This window comes from Salmo salar, chromosome 04, assembly GCF_965601325.2.
Source record: "Salmo salar chromosome 04, fSalSal1, whole genome shotgun sequence".
NCBI lineage: Eukaryota > Metazoa > Chordata > Actinopteri > Salmoniformes > Salmonidae > Salmo > Salmo salar.
The window spans coordinates 17,966,971-17,981,369 of record NC_138294.1 but is presented as its reverse complement, the minus strand read 5'-3'; the positions used below and the strand labels follow the sequence as shown (position 1 = coordinate 17,981,369).

General features: G+C 41.9%; 1 protein-coding gene across 3 annotated transcripts; it reads left to right on the top strand.

Annotated features, from left to right (window-relative positions):
• The first annotated feature begins 614 nt into the window (after positions 1-614).
• Positions 615-14,067, top strand: LOC106602306 (tetratricopeptide repeat protein 39B). 3 transcript variants are annotated; one of them, XM_045716489.2, is made up of 18 exons: positions 615-854; positions 5,972-6,012; positions 6,619-6,723; positions 6,989-7,120; positions 7,558-7,634; positions 8,657-8,786; positions 9,424-9,529; positions 9,782-9,847; positions 10,155-10,278; positions 10,810-10,877; positions 10,959-11,018; positions 11,279-11,440; positions 12,137-12,228; positions 12,447-12,567; positions 12,654-12,765; positions 12,934-13,051; positions 13,198-13,314; positions 13,402-14,067. In XM_045716489.2, exons 1-18 carry the CDS (start codon positions 822-824, stop codon positions 13,514-13,516), a joined length of 1,779 nt encoding a protein of 592 aa, XP_045572445.1. In that variant the 5' UTR covers positions 615-821; the 3' UTR covers positions 13,517-14,067. The 3 variants fall into 3 exon arrangements, with proteins under 3 accessions (XP_045572445.1, XP_045572447.1, XP_045572446.1); XM_045716491.2 differs by having other exon boundaries at positions 616-854; positions 10,170-10,278; XM_045716490.2 differs by lacking the exon at positions 615-854 and adding an exon at positions 1,398-1,482.
• The last annotated feature ends 332 nt before the right edge of the window (positions 14,068-14,399 follow it).

The following is a 14,399-nucleotide window of genomic DNA, read 5'->3' as shown; positions in this document are numbered from 1 at the left end:
AGCGAAAGCGGGGAGGGAGGAGTGCCCATCTCAAATGGAAGAGTAATCTCCGCCGCTCGGTCATTTTGTCAACATAGTGCACCGTCCAGAAACATACATCTCTTTCCATGACTAGTTTTCATTGGGAGGGCAGATAGTGTTTTTATCCAAAGCAATCACAGAATCCTAATAATTTCTACACGTGCTTAATTACGTCACTTTTGCATTGCGCCGACTTCGCCATAAGACAGAGTGGGGCAGCCAGGTTCCAAATCGAATGTAATCAACTTTCAACCCGGCAAAAACACGCCTAAACGGGTGCCCGGGCGAGATTAATCGAACCCCCTCTCTAATACAGGCTAATTGTGGGGCTGCGTTTTGCATTTTTTATTTGTATTTAACCTTTATTTAACTAGGCAAGTCAGTTAAGAACACATTCTGGGCCAATTGTGCGTCGTCCTATAGGACTCCCATTCACGGCAGGATGTGATACAGCCTGGTTTCGAATCAGGTACTATAGTGAAGCCTCTTGCGCTGAGATGCAGTGCCATAGACGGCTGCGCCGCTCGGGAGCCCTGCAATTTAGGTGGGTGTGTCCTTGATTATGAAACCCCACCATGCATAATTTAGTAGGCTATTTAATAAAGGTGTCAAATGGGTAAGTTCTCTTCCTTCTGGTGAAAGATTAACTCCAAAGCCCAATAGCTATTTTTTCGTCTAAATTCAGAGAGAACTATCTTCTTTCTTTTATCAACTTGTATCTTTTAGACCTATTTCCCCCCCCCATTGTATTTATAAAAACGTTTCTTATTTATTTGACAATCATTCCTGTCCTATCGAACATGGCTCACGTGAAGAATGGGAACATCCAAAAGGTAAGACGCTTTTAGCCTTTTTAATTATTTTAATTATTTGAACGTTCAATAGGCCTACATTTTTTTAAAGGGGGAATCTGTGATGTTGATGATCAGTCCTTGTAGATCTGTCCATGAATTTGACAGTGGTTACATTTCAATAACAATTTTCAATAATGTCATATTTCAACAGTCCTTCTTCCAAAGGACCCTTCTATGGTTAAAATTGTGATAACATTTTTGGGGGGTAATTTGTATGTACACCAAAATAATCTGCTATCATGGGACTGGCCAACATTTTATTTTCCCTAATCCTACTTTCAATAGAAGCGTTCAATAATTTTTGTATAGCATCATACACATTACTTTAGAGTTGGAAAGTGTAATTTGGTCGAAGATGTCTAATAGCTTCATTGTTTTGTTGTTCTTAAAAAGGTCCAATGCTGCCGTTTTTATCTCAATATCAAATCATTTCTGGGTAACAATTAAGTGGGCAGCCTTACTAACCACGTTTCCATCCCCAGTTGTTATGCTATTAAAGTCATAGGCTACCTTCTAAACAAATCAACAAAGACAGCTGTGATGGAAATGGGTTTCGGTACAATTTTATGAATGCAGACAGATGGGCCTAATTTGTTCGTTGGACATGGTAGGATATTTTTGTGTCGTAAAATTCGTTATGGGAGAGATGGCATTGGAAAGGGCTTTATGCGCAAATATTGATATAATAAACACCATATCCACGTAAAATTGGAGTCACGCGATGAATGGTGTGTTGTCCTCCCACCGAAAAACGGGGAACCATGCAGTTTATAGGCTACATATTAAATATTCATAAACTCATAACAAAAACAGCCCTACATCCACACTATAGCTAAATCATTTTGCGTTATGCCAGCGAGATTGATCTGTTAAAATATCTAATATTAATTCAGGAAGATGCACATGCAAGACTGATAGTGAGAGGTGAAAGTGCATTATACCAGAGTCAGGTAGGCTACAAGTAGGGATGCAGGAAGAGGATGATGTTGGCCTACAGCAAGAAGTAAAAAAGTTAGCCCAACTAGGTAATCATTCATTATTTGGATTCTCAATTATCGTTCTCACTGTGTGACAATGCACATTTGTTATTGACTTTGAAGCCAAAAACAAGACATGCATTTTGTGGAAATGCTCTAAATAGCAAGTTGTTCAGTTGTTTATTTTCATACCAATAGGGCTCTCCTAGCTGTGCTGTTGAGGAACTACTAGAGCAAGCTGACTTAGTTGTTTTCTATGGAACACAACCCTGCATCCCCGCTGTCACCCAACTACTGTTTACGCATTCTAAAAAGGTCCATTCTAAATTGCAATCTGATCAGGTGGGCATTTGAAAGTGTTCTATTGCCAACATGTCTAGCTAAGTTACAAAATATGATCTTAGTGTTAGACTTTCACAAGGCAATTCAGAGAAGCAGATGTTAATTTTGGTGTGCAAATATACTGAACAAAAATATAAAGGCAACAATTAACGATTTTACTGAGTTAGTTAGATTGAAATGAATGCATTAGGCCATAATCTACGGATTTCACATGACTGGGCAGGTGCCACCCACTTGGGTGTCAGGCCATCCACTTGGGAGCCATGCCCATCCAATCAGAATGAGTTTTCCCCCCCACAAAATGGCTTTAATACAGACAGAAATATTCCTCAGTTTAATCAGCTGTCCGGGTGGCTGGTCTCAGACGATACCGCAGGTGAAGAAGGCGGAGGTGGAGGTCCTGGGCTGGCGTGGTTACACGTGGTCTGCGGTTGTGAGGCCAGTTTGACATACTGCCAAATTCTCTAAAATGACATTGGCGGCGGCTTATGGTAGAGAAATGAACATTAAATTCTCAGGCAAAGGCTCTGGTGGACACTCCCTCAAGACATCTGTGGCATTGAGTTGTGACAAATGCACATTTTAGAGTGGCCTTTTGTTGTCCCCAGCACAAGGTGCACCTGTGTGATGACGCTCTTTAATCAGCTTCTTGATATGCCACACCTGTCAGGTGGATCGATGTACCTTGGCAAATGGGAGAAATGCTCACTAACAGGGATGTAAACACATTTGTGTAAACTTTGAGATGAATAAGGTTTTTGTGCATATGGAATATTAATGGTATCTTTTATTTCAGCTCATGAAACATGGGACCAACACTTTACATGTTGCGTTTATATTTTTAATCAGTATATTATCACAGCGCTGGCAAACATGGTTGACCAAATCCCTGACCAAAATGACTGACATTAATCCCATCATAAGAAGATTGATGGCCAATCTGATATTCTAATTCTATGAGCATGTTTCTGTACAGCTCCTGTGTCCCAATGTCAAATCAAATCTTATTGGTCACATACACATGGTTAGCAGATGTTAATGCGAGTGTAGCGAAATGCTTGTGCTTCTAGTTCCGACAGTGCAGTAATGAGTAATCTAACAATTCCCCAACAACTACCTAATACACACAATCTAAAGGGGTGAGTGAGAATATGTACATGTAAGTATATCGATGTCCGATCGGCATAGCCAAGGTGCAGTAGATGGTATAAAATACAGTACATACATAAGTAATGTAAGATATGTATGCATTATTTAAAGTGGCATCGTTTAAAGCGACTAGTTGTCAATCAATTAAAGTGGCCAGTGATTGGGTCTCAATGTAGGCAGCAGCCTCTGAGTTAGTGATTGCTGTTTTTGAAGCTGTTTTTCAGTCTCTCGGTCCCAGCTTTGATGCACCTGTACTGACCTTGCCTTCTGGATGGTAGCGGTATGAACAGCCAGTGGCTCGGGTGGTTATTGTCCTTGATCTTTTTGGCCTTCCTGTGACATTAGGTGATGTAGGTGTCATGGAGAGCAGGTAGTTTGCCCCTGGTGATGCGTTGTGCAGACCGCACCACCCTCTGGAGAGCCTTGCCGTTGAGGGCGGTGCAGTTGCCGTACCAGGCTGTTATGCAGCCCGACAGGATGCTCTCAATTGTGCTTCTGTAAAAGTTTGTCAGGGTTTTGGGTGACAAGCCAAATATCTTCAGCCTCCTGAGGTTGAAGAGGTGCTGTTGATCATTCTTCAACTAACTCTGTGTGGGTGGACCTTTTCAGTGTCTGATGTGTACGTCCAGGAACTTAAAACTTTCCACCTTCTCCACTGCTGTCCCTTCGATGTGGATAGGGGGGTGCGCCCTCTGCTGTTTCCTGAAGTCCATGATCTCCTTTTTGTTTTGTTGACGTTGTTTTCCTGACACCACACTCCGAGTGCCCTTACCTTCTCCCTGTAGGCTATCTCTTCGTTGTTGGTAATCAAGGCCACTACTGTTTTGTTGTCTGCAAACTTAATGATTGAGTTGGAGGCGTGCATGGCCACGCAGTCGTGGGTGAACAGGGAGTACAGGAGGGGGCTGAGCACGCACCCTTGTTGAGGGTCAGCCAAGTGGAGATATTGTTTCCTACCGTCACCATCTGTGTGCGGCCCGTCATAGTCCAGGACCCAATTGTACAGGGCGGGGTTGAGACCCAGGGCCTCTAGCTTGATGAGCTTGGAGGGTACTATGGTGTTAAATGCTGAGCTGTAGTCACTGAACAGCATTCTTACATAGGTATTCCTTTGGGGCGGTATGCAAACTGAAGTGTCTAGGGTGGCCGGTAAGGTGGCGGTGACATGATCCTTGAGTAGTCTCTGAGCACTTCATGATGACAGAAGTGAGTGCTATGGGGTGGTAGTCATTTAGTTCAGTTATCAGTGACACTCATCAAAATTGGCTATTTTGAACCGGTATATGGGTACGTCACTTTTGTTTTGAGACCACTTCGCCATCGGCCAAAATGGCACCTGGCTCACGCCTAGGAAGCAGCTCGCTTCCAAAACGAATGCAATCAACAGTAACCTGGTTCTCCCGGGGCATGCCTGGGGTATTAAAGCTTTGTTCACATTGGCAGTTTGAAATGACTCAAATAAAAAAAAAATTGCATTTCTGTTATAAGTCTTTATTTTTCCTGCATTCTGAACAGCCAAAATGCACATGGAATCAGATATTTCAATACACATTTCAAACCCCCTTTGTAGGTGGTTTGAAGTCCGGTACAAATCTGATTCCTGGCGCTGTGACTTGTCTTAACGGTCAAATCTGATTTATTTGCCCTGAAGTGGTTTTAGACTGTTCTGCATATCTTGTTGCTTGCTAGCTACGACAGTTTGACAAGAACATGTGGTAGCTAACTAGCTTGTTAATTGTTGACAAATTAGTTTGTGTGCTAGAGAGCTAAACAGCTAGCTAGTTGACTGCTGTGGCTAGCCAAAAAGGACTCGTTTTGAAAGTTGGACCATCTTATACTTTGAAGCTCTAAACATTTTTATACACTATGATTGAGTATTCAAAGCACCTGGGAAACGTCCATGGCAGGCATTGTCACCTTAGCTTGTTACATAACTTCCTAGTGATAGGAACCACTAGCACCACCACCAATCAGCCTACACCACTGCGCACACACCTGTCATTACAATGACAACTAGCGTAGCCATGTTAGCAAATGACTGCAGTCTGAACACACACACATCCGATTTGGTAACTTGTAACTTGCGGTTTGGACAGTCAGTATGCCAAAGCGGATTTGAAAAGCAAAACTGATTTGAGCGTTAAGGCCTGCAGTGTGACCAAGGATTAATAAACCCCTCACTGTAAGTGACTTTGTTATTGCCTTCCTTTTGAAGTAATAACTGATTAGAAACACCAAGGAAGAGGGTAAGGAAGGATACACTTAAGGAATTTGAACAATGCCCAGCACTCTCAATTATCCAATGGGAATCCTGTGACAAATGTACTGCTATACCAAAGAAGAAAAATAAATTCACTGCGATGGTATTTCGATTGATTCTCAGAGGATACGTTTACACTTATCCTGTGTCTTATATTTTTCCACTAATTGGCCTTTTGACCAATCAGATAAGCTCTGAAAAAGAGCTGATGTGAAAAGCTCCAATGGGATTGGTCAAAAGACCAGTTAGTGGAGAAAAATATGAAAATTGGGCTGCCTGTATAAACACAGCCAAATGGCTTGCAGTTTGGCTCGGCACTGATGATGGCTCCTTGTGCAGTTGATAAACTTGATTTCCTTGACTTTCAGATGGACCCAGAGGATCCCTTTCTCCTGGTACCTGATAAGACGTAAGTCTCCTACTTCACAAGTCTATGCTAAGATACACACTGATTTAGATCTTCCCTCTATTTAAAAGAGCTATCAGAAGTCCATAAGCTATGTAACCATAGTTACAGTATTAATGCCTACTGCACAAATCTCAGCCGATGCAGACAGATTCAACATTGTGTTGTATCTAAATAGATATTTAATACCGTCTGCCGCATGCTGTGATTGCTATAGCCCCAATACTCAACTGGTGGACTGCAATCCGGACCCAGAACGGGGTCAATACAGACTCAAGTTTTTTAGGAACTCTGTTGGGATTTAACCCCTGGTATCATATAAACACACACAAGACATGGAAGAGTGTTGAATTACAGGAAATTAGCTTTAAAATTGCTAAATTCTCAACGCCAGCAAGAGGGGTTTGAATAGTTTGGAATCGCATGGGTTGTGAGTTTATTTTATTACGCCAATAAATTACCTTTGACATTTTGTGTTACCCGACCTTCTCAAATAGTACTTGAGTAACCCTTTGCTAGAGACCTGTCAAAAGCAGCCAATGACATCCATGTGTAGAACATTACTGGAGACATACTACACCTGATCTGCACTTCTGTTTCCCTTCCCAGGAAATCCCAGATGGATTTAGAGACTGCCTTGCAGGATAGTGCCAAAGCCCTTGACCTCTTCCTCAACAACCGGTTCTCAGACGCCTTGGATCTCCTCAGACCCTGGTATGTCCCATTCACCATCATAGCTTGCCTTGAGGCTTTACATCCTTTAAGATGAACTGCTCATGTCTGTCTCTAATGGTGATTGATGGTGACCTGTTCGATAAGGTGTATTCTACTGCAATATTGCCAACGCAAATTGTCCTAATTGGCTACCAGAAACTGTCCATTTTCTCTGTGTATATTCATTGGTTGGTCACATTGGATCCATTTCTCAATAAAATGCTTCAAGTTTCTGTTTCTGAAGGGTTTTGTCATGTTCTTTCAGGAGGAGCCAGAGTATGTACCACGCCGTGGGCTACAGCAGCATGTTGGTCATGCAGGCGGGCATGACCTTTGAACCCAATGATGTTGAAAAGGCCACGACTGCTCTGAAGGAGTCTCTGCAGACGTGCCAGATGTATGCTTTTGCTTCTCTCATAGAAATGACATGAATGTAGGGCATCTAGTTCTATAGAGTTTCAATTGCCAATGCATTGAAGCTTTATCTCACGCGTCAGATTCAGACATTGTTGGGCAATGGCAGGACTTAGAGCTAGAGTCTGGAATCTAAACAATAGCTAAGCGGAAACCCCGCCTCTGTTTTGGTAAAAAGCTGAAGGATGGACCTGGAGTAATGCAACTATGGATGATACAAGGACTGTTAGTTTGCAAACATTGGAGTTACCCCATCAGAACCCAAAATGTAAATTTGGGTATGACAGTTGAACTAAGCTCATGAGGCATTTGTGTTATAGTCTTCAAGAATCAATCGTAGTGTACATATTATACATTTTTGTCCAAAAGTGGATGTAGCAACTAAGGATTCTAACTTTAACACAGTACGTTATCTCACAGGTTCCGGAAGAAGACTACCATGGTGGAGGCCATCACTGAAATGTTTTACAAGCAGCCAGCTGACGACTTAACTGAAGGTGTGATGGGCATACTATCTCCGTGATGGTTGTAGGTTATAAAGGATGATATCTGGACATCCATACATGTAGTATGATGCATGACAATGTGAAAATGAGTATGTAGTATGAGTCATCCATATTGAAATATACATGTTTCATGACTGGCCTTTTCATTGATTTCATGTATTTTATTGTTTGGGTTATCATGCGTCAGGATGCCCAGCACACATGGGGTTAAAATACTATTTGCTGTAGCAAAATTATAATATGCACAGTATAGTTTATTCGGAAAGTTCAGACCCCATTACTTTTTCCACATTTTAAGTTACAGCCTTATTCTAAAACGTATTCAATTGTTTTCAATCTACACACACAATACCCCATAATGACAAAGTAAAAATAGGTTTAGAAATGTTAGCTAATTTCCCAAAAATTATAATACAATTATCACGTTTACATAAGTATTCAGACCCTTTACTCAGTACTTTGTTGAAGCACCTTTGGCAGCGATTACAGCCTTGATTCTTCTTGGGTATGTGCCTCAACACAATCCTGTTTTGGTGCTCTACGGACAATTCCTTTGACCTCATGGCTTGGTTTTTGCTCTGACATGCACTGTCAACGTTGGGACCTTATATAGACAGGTGCGTGCCTTTCCAAATAATGTCCAATCTATTGAATTTACCACAGGTGGACTCCAATCAAGTTGTAGAAACATCTCAAGGATGATCAATGGAAACAGGATGCACCTGAGCTCAATTTCAAAGGGTCAATAGCAAAGGGTCTGAATACTTTTGTAAATACATTTCTATGTTCTGCAAAAATGTCTAAACCTGTTATGGTGTGTGTAGATTGACAAATGTATTTAATCAATTTCAGAATAAGGCAACATAACAATGTGGAAAATTGGAAGGGGTCCTGAATACTTTCCGAATGCACTGTTTACATATACTACATCCACATTGGTTTAAATGTGTGGGTCTATTCTAAACTTTGACTGAATGAAGGGCATCTCTTTGTTTGTTCCTTGCCTGCTGCAGAGGAGATGCATGCGGAGTTGTGCTATGCTGAGGCGCTATTGCAGAAGGGTGCACTCACTTTTCTGGACGAGAGCATGATCAGCTTCATCAAAGGAGGCATCAAGATCCGCAACAGCTTTCTGATCTACAAGTGGGCAGTTTTTTTTTTGTTTTTTTTCTTCACACGACTGACCCAAACCAAGCTGTACTGAGCTGGCCTGGTTTCACATGAACTGGTTGATATATATATAATGTGAAAAGGATATTATGTTATAATGTGAAAAGGATATTATGTTTCGTGTTTTTGTGGTCCAGTCACAGGTGGCTGGTGACACCTTAATTGGGGAGGACGGGCTCAAAGTAATGGCTGGAATGGTATCAAGCACATCAAATGTGGTTTCTATATGTTTGATACCATTCACTCCATTCCAGTTTATTATTAGCCGCTGCCACCATCCTCTCACCAGCCTCCTGTGCTTCCAGTATAAGAATGACTGTTCACAGAATTGATGCACTAGAAAGAAATGAATCAAATGTTATCAAGCAGTGATTGTTTTTAGCAGGGTCACATTTGAGAGTCAAGTATTTTGGGAGATCTTGCATGGTTGATAGTGTACTCAAGTTCATAGTTCAATATGTCATTCTATCCATGAGCTGCTGTTGTCTATTAATGTTCTGTATTATGTCATGTTTTGTGTGGACCCCAGGAAGAGTAGCTGCTTCATTTGCAATGTCTAATGGGGATCCTTATAAAATAACCAAATACCTGTTTGGCTCCTCTCTAATAGGGAATGTGATGTTTGGTCAACCATGGCAAAGAACCAGTCTGACCAGATGAGCACACAAGCTCACTTCAGGAGCGGTGTGAACATGGGCATTGGTTCATTTAACTTGGTAAGAGCATTGGTGTTTCAGCTTCAGCGGTATGGGTGAGGTAGAAGATGGTAGGACAGGCAGATTAATAAGAGTTGCTAAAGCGGTCAAATGTAAGATTACAAATATTTTTTCTCAACTCAAATTATGAATGTTTTTATTTTCTATTGGCTTTTTTTTTTTTTTTTTTTTTTGACATGCAAGGGGGGGTTTTGTTTTGTGATCCTCAGATGCTGAGGTCACTATCTTTACCGTTTGGTTTTCCTCTTTCAGTATTTGTCTCTCTTGCCGAGCAAGGTCCTCAGACTACTGGAGTGGATGGGTTTCTCTGGAGACCGGGTAGGTGACGAGGAGCAGTCTCACCACTTCTCTCTCTGAGACTATTCAGCATCACACACCGGCCGCCTTGCAAAATATTCCTTTTCTCTTGGATAGTACGAGTGGGGAGTCTTTTTTTTAATTTATTTTTTTTAATATATATTTTTTATTTTCAAAGTAATTATTGTCCCCCAAAAACTGAGTGCTTGCATAAGTCAAAAAATAATACATCTGTAAATGTTTTAAATTATACATTTCTTTAGTTTACTTCCCATTATGCCTCATAATTAAGCCAATGACGATGCAATGAAGTGTATGTTGTTGACAGAGGCTTGTTGTACAGGAAGTGGGTCTGTCCCAGCTGAGGGAGGGGGCAGCCAGCAACAGCCTGCGCTCCATCCTCAGCACTCTGTGCCTCCTGATGTACCACCTCTACATCAGTGTCATACTGGGTAAGGTACAGATCTAGGATCAGCTTTCCCTCCCCAAAACCTTACCATAACCTGGGAACCCTAAATTGGGGAAAACCCCAAAAGGACCTAAGACTTGTGTCTAGGGGCAACATTGACCTACTCCTCAAATGCCACACAGGCCACTGGAGTTTTGAGGATAAAGGATGCCCTCTGGTGGTGACAATGCTAAACTGCTCCATTGTTACTACAGTACTGTGATCATCAACTGTCTCAGTCATGCTTTACAAAGTCACTTTGTCTCCAGCTGGTTTCTTATGTGAAGAGCATTTAATCCATTTGTATGGACTATTAGGCTGTGTTTACACAGGCAGCCCAGTTGTGATCTCTTATCTTTTGACTAATCAGGTCTTTTCACGTCAAATCTTTTTCAGAACTGATCTGATTGGACAAAAGACGAATTATTGAAAAAGATACATTTACACAGGCAGTCCAATTCTATCCTTAGATAATGGGTTTTAATTTACAACAGCCATTAGGGTTGATTGATGCCTTGTCTTTCCTTCTCTATAGGTACTGGTGAGGCGAACCTGGTAGAGTCTGATGTTCTTCTGGAGCCCTACATTGAAAAGTTCCCCAATGTAAGTGAACAGTCCCCCTCCTGCAAGGTCTTCCCACTTGCCACCTCTCCTCCGTTAACATCGACTGTGGTTGTTCTCTAGGGGGCCCTCATTCTCTTCTACCAGGCCAGGATTGCTGTGCTCAAGGGTAACTTTGAATTTGTGAGTAATCTCCCTTTTTAAGAATGGCATCTTCATACATTTTCCTGGGTAGTATTCATTAGGGTACCAAATGGAGGAAAACATAACTGGGAGCAACTTCCTAAACTTGTCCAATGAGAAACGCTTGTGTTCTGTTGCAAAGTATTTTGCTATGCTGTGCCCTAATGAATATGACCCTGTCTGCTATGTTACAAGTTATAAAATGTACTCCTCTGTCTAACAAGAACCATATCTCATTGTTTTGTGTATCTGTCCGCCAGGCCCAGAAGAAGTTCCTGGAGTGCATAGCGGCGCAGCAGGAGTGGCGTCAGATCCACCATCTGTGTTACTGGGAGCTTATGTGGTCCTACTCCTTCCAGCAGGACTGGCTGGAGGCCTACCAGTATGCAGACCTTCTCTGCAAAGAGAGCAAGTGGTCCCAGGTATAGTAGACCTGTAGCAGCCTGACTAAAACATTTAGGATGGAGGTCCCAGGTATAGTAGACCTGTAGCAGCCTGACTAAAACATTTAGGATGGAGGTCCTAGGTATAGTACACCTGTAGCAGCCTGACTAAAACATTTAGGATGGAGGTCCCAGGTATAGTAGACCTGTAGCAGCCTGACTAAAACATTTAGGATGGAGGTCCCAGGTATAGTACACCTGTAGCAGCCTGACTAAAACATTTAGGATGGAGTTCCCAGGTATAGTACACACACTTTTTGTTGTTGTCACATACACTGGAAAGGTGCAGTGAAATGTGTTGTTTTACAGGGTCTGCCATAGTGGTACGATGCCCCTGGTGCAGTTTAGGATCAAGTGGACATCGATAGATTTTTCACCTTGTCGGCTTGGGTATATGAACCAGGGACATTTCGGTTACAGGCCCAACACTAACCGCTAGGCTACCTGCTGCCCTAGCAGCCTAACTAAAACCATTTTACTTCCCGGTCACAGATTAAGGTCCTTATCCAGTTTTCCAGTAACTCTCCTCTCCTTTTTCTTATTTTTTTTATTTAACCCTTACGGTCTTTCCTCCTTGCTCTTTACAGCTCCCCCATGTTCTAAAACTGGTATATCCCGTGGAGGTCTGGGTACAGATGGGACATATTCATTGTGAATTTTGGTCTCTCCTGGCAGGCTGTGTACGTGTTCCAGAAAGCTTCCATCCTCAGCATGATGCCAGAGGAGGAGGTGAAGAAAACTGGGGAGAATGTGGAACAGTTGTTCAGGTATGTGTTGTCAATAAAGACGCATTTTATTTGTATGGCACCCAAAGATACTATGCAACTTGAAAAGAAAGTAGGTCCACATCAAAAAAAAGATCACTATATTTTCAGGATGGCATAAATGTAATATTTATATGAATCATAAACTGAACGGAAGGCACTGTTACACAGGGAAGGTGGGTTAAGGTTTATAGTTTTGGCTACTTTCATGTGTCTTATAGGCAAGTGGAGAGCCTGCGGCTGCGGATGGCAGGGAAGTCTATCCCAACGGAGAAGTTCGCCGCGAAGAAGGCTCAGCGGTACAGCGCCGCAACGCCAGTGAAGCTGTTGATTCCTGCAGTGGTGAGAACACTTTTTATTCATTCAAAGCAATATGTGAACTTTTAAAATGTAGTATTTAGGTCTAAAATGCATTTCCCTCATGACAGGAAATGATATACGTTTGGAATGGCTTCACCATTGTTGGCAAAAGGCCTGAACTGACAGAGAGCATTCTGGTCACTATCAAGAAAGCAGAGGAGCAACTGAAGAGTGACCCAAGTTCGTTTACCTTCACAATGCTCTAGGTCTAATCTATGGGACGGTGTGGGGGTCTCAAGGGGGAAAAAATGGTCTGAGGTTAGAAATACCAGGGCTGATTTCTGGTCCATCAGCCCCCGTCTAATACAGAATAATAAAGTTTTTTTTTTTTCTTCCTTCCTCTCCCAGATCCATCAGAGTACCACGTGGATGACCAGTGCATGGTCCAGATGCTGAAGGGGCTGTGTCTGAGACACCTGGGCCGTCTTGACCAGGCCCAACTCTGCTTCACACAGGTCATCTCCAGGTAAGGCTATTATCGCCATTCACTGATCATTGAGGAATGTGGTTTGTGTGGCTCCTCAGGGGGCAGCCCAGGGGTTAAGACTATTGATGCAGCCAAATGTAATAAATCTGTTGGCTTTCTCACAATCTGTTGTGGTGTTTTTACAGTGAAAACGGGATCAAGCATGACCGCTACCTGGTGCCATACAGCATGTATGAACTGGGTCTTCTCTACAAGCAGCAAGGAGATTTGGGGAAGGCTACCACCACCATAGAAAATGCCAAGTAAGTGTCAATTGAAACCAGCACTACTTTAGATGCATTTTTTTACTGCCTAGGATGAATAATTAAGACATATCTGGATGTTTACAGGCTGAACTACAAGGGTTATAGCATGGAGTCAAGGCTACACTTCCGTATCCATGCTGCCCTTAACACAATGGGGACCTCGGTGGCCAAACTTCCACCCCACCGCACGTCAGCTTGAGGACGCGACGGTAAAAGGCGCCACTGCCAACGAGGAATTGCTGAATGTCTTGGGTCCATTCTACCTTGATATGGATGTGTACAGACTTGGAAGAGCCTTGATTATAGTACACTTAGAAAAAGCCTGCACTTAAAATTTAAATGTTGCAATATGAGAACTTGACCCTTTTCTGTAGGGCCGAATCATGACTAGAGATTTGAGCGCTCATTTTAAGCACAAATCTTCTATTGTAATCGATGCGTGATTTACAAGAAACGTGTGAGCTACACACTTGGATCTTAGGTTAGGATATGGCCTAAATGTTTTGGGTTTAGCCTTTGATTTGAGTCGGGTTTGTCTTTTCTCTTAGACATATGTTCTATACACATTATGCTGTTATACATTGTGCTCTAACGGTTTCATTTTCTACTAATTTAACCAATTAATTTACATTTCAACACATGGTTCTTAATTATTCACAGATATGAAGGTTCACTGGAAATGCAAAGTTTTAGTTGTCGTTGTACTAAGTGATTACTCAAAAGATTGACAAATAAAACTGTTGGAATGGATGAATTTGAGATTTTGTGTTTTGCATGAATTGTCTGCCATTCATTCACTGACAATTAGATCCTACAATGAGACCATTTTGTTGTCACTATCAGATCTTAACAAAACGCATCACACCTACAAACTGCACATTACTGTTGTCTGAGCAGCAAACTATAACTGTTCAGTCAGTTTTCAGAGGATGCTTTTTGTTACTATTCAGTACTGTATCCAAATCAGGTTCTGTTATAGCGCGTTTACTGTACAAACTCCAACCGACATGTTTCAGGTGGTTATATATATATATATATATCAAACAAACAAAAGTATGTGGACACAACTTCAAATTAGTGGA

Bases quoted from the DNA above. Each gene is read 5' to 3' on its own strand.
- LOC106602306 (XM_045716489.2), top strand. From the start codon at position 822: ATGGCTCACGTGAAGAATGGGAACATCCAAAAG. The intron at 7,635-8,656 runs GTGTGATGGGCA...TGCCTGCTGCAG, and splicing joins AGCTGACGACTTAACTGAAG to AGGAGATGCATGCGGAGTTG. The intron at 9,848-10,154 runs GTAGGTGACGAG...TGTTGTTGACAG, and splicing joins TGGGTTTCTCTGGAGACCGG to AGGCTTGTTGTACAGGAAGT.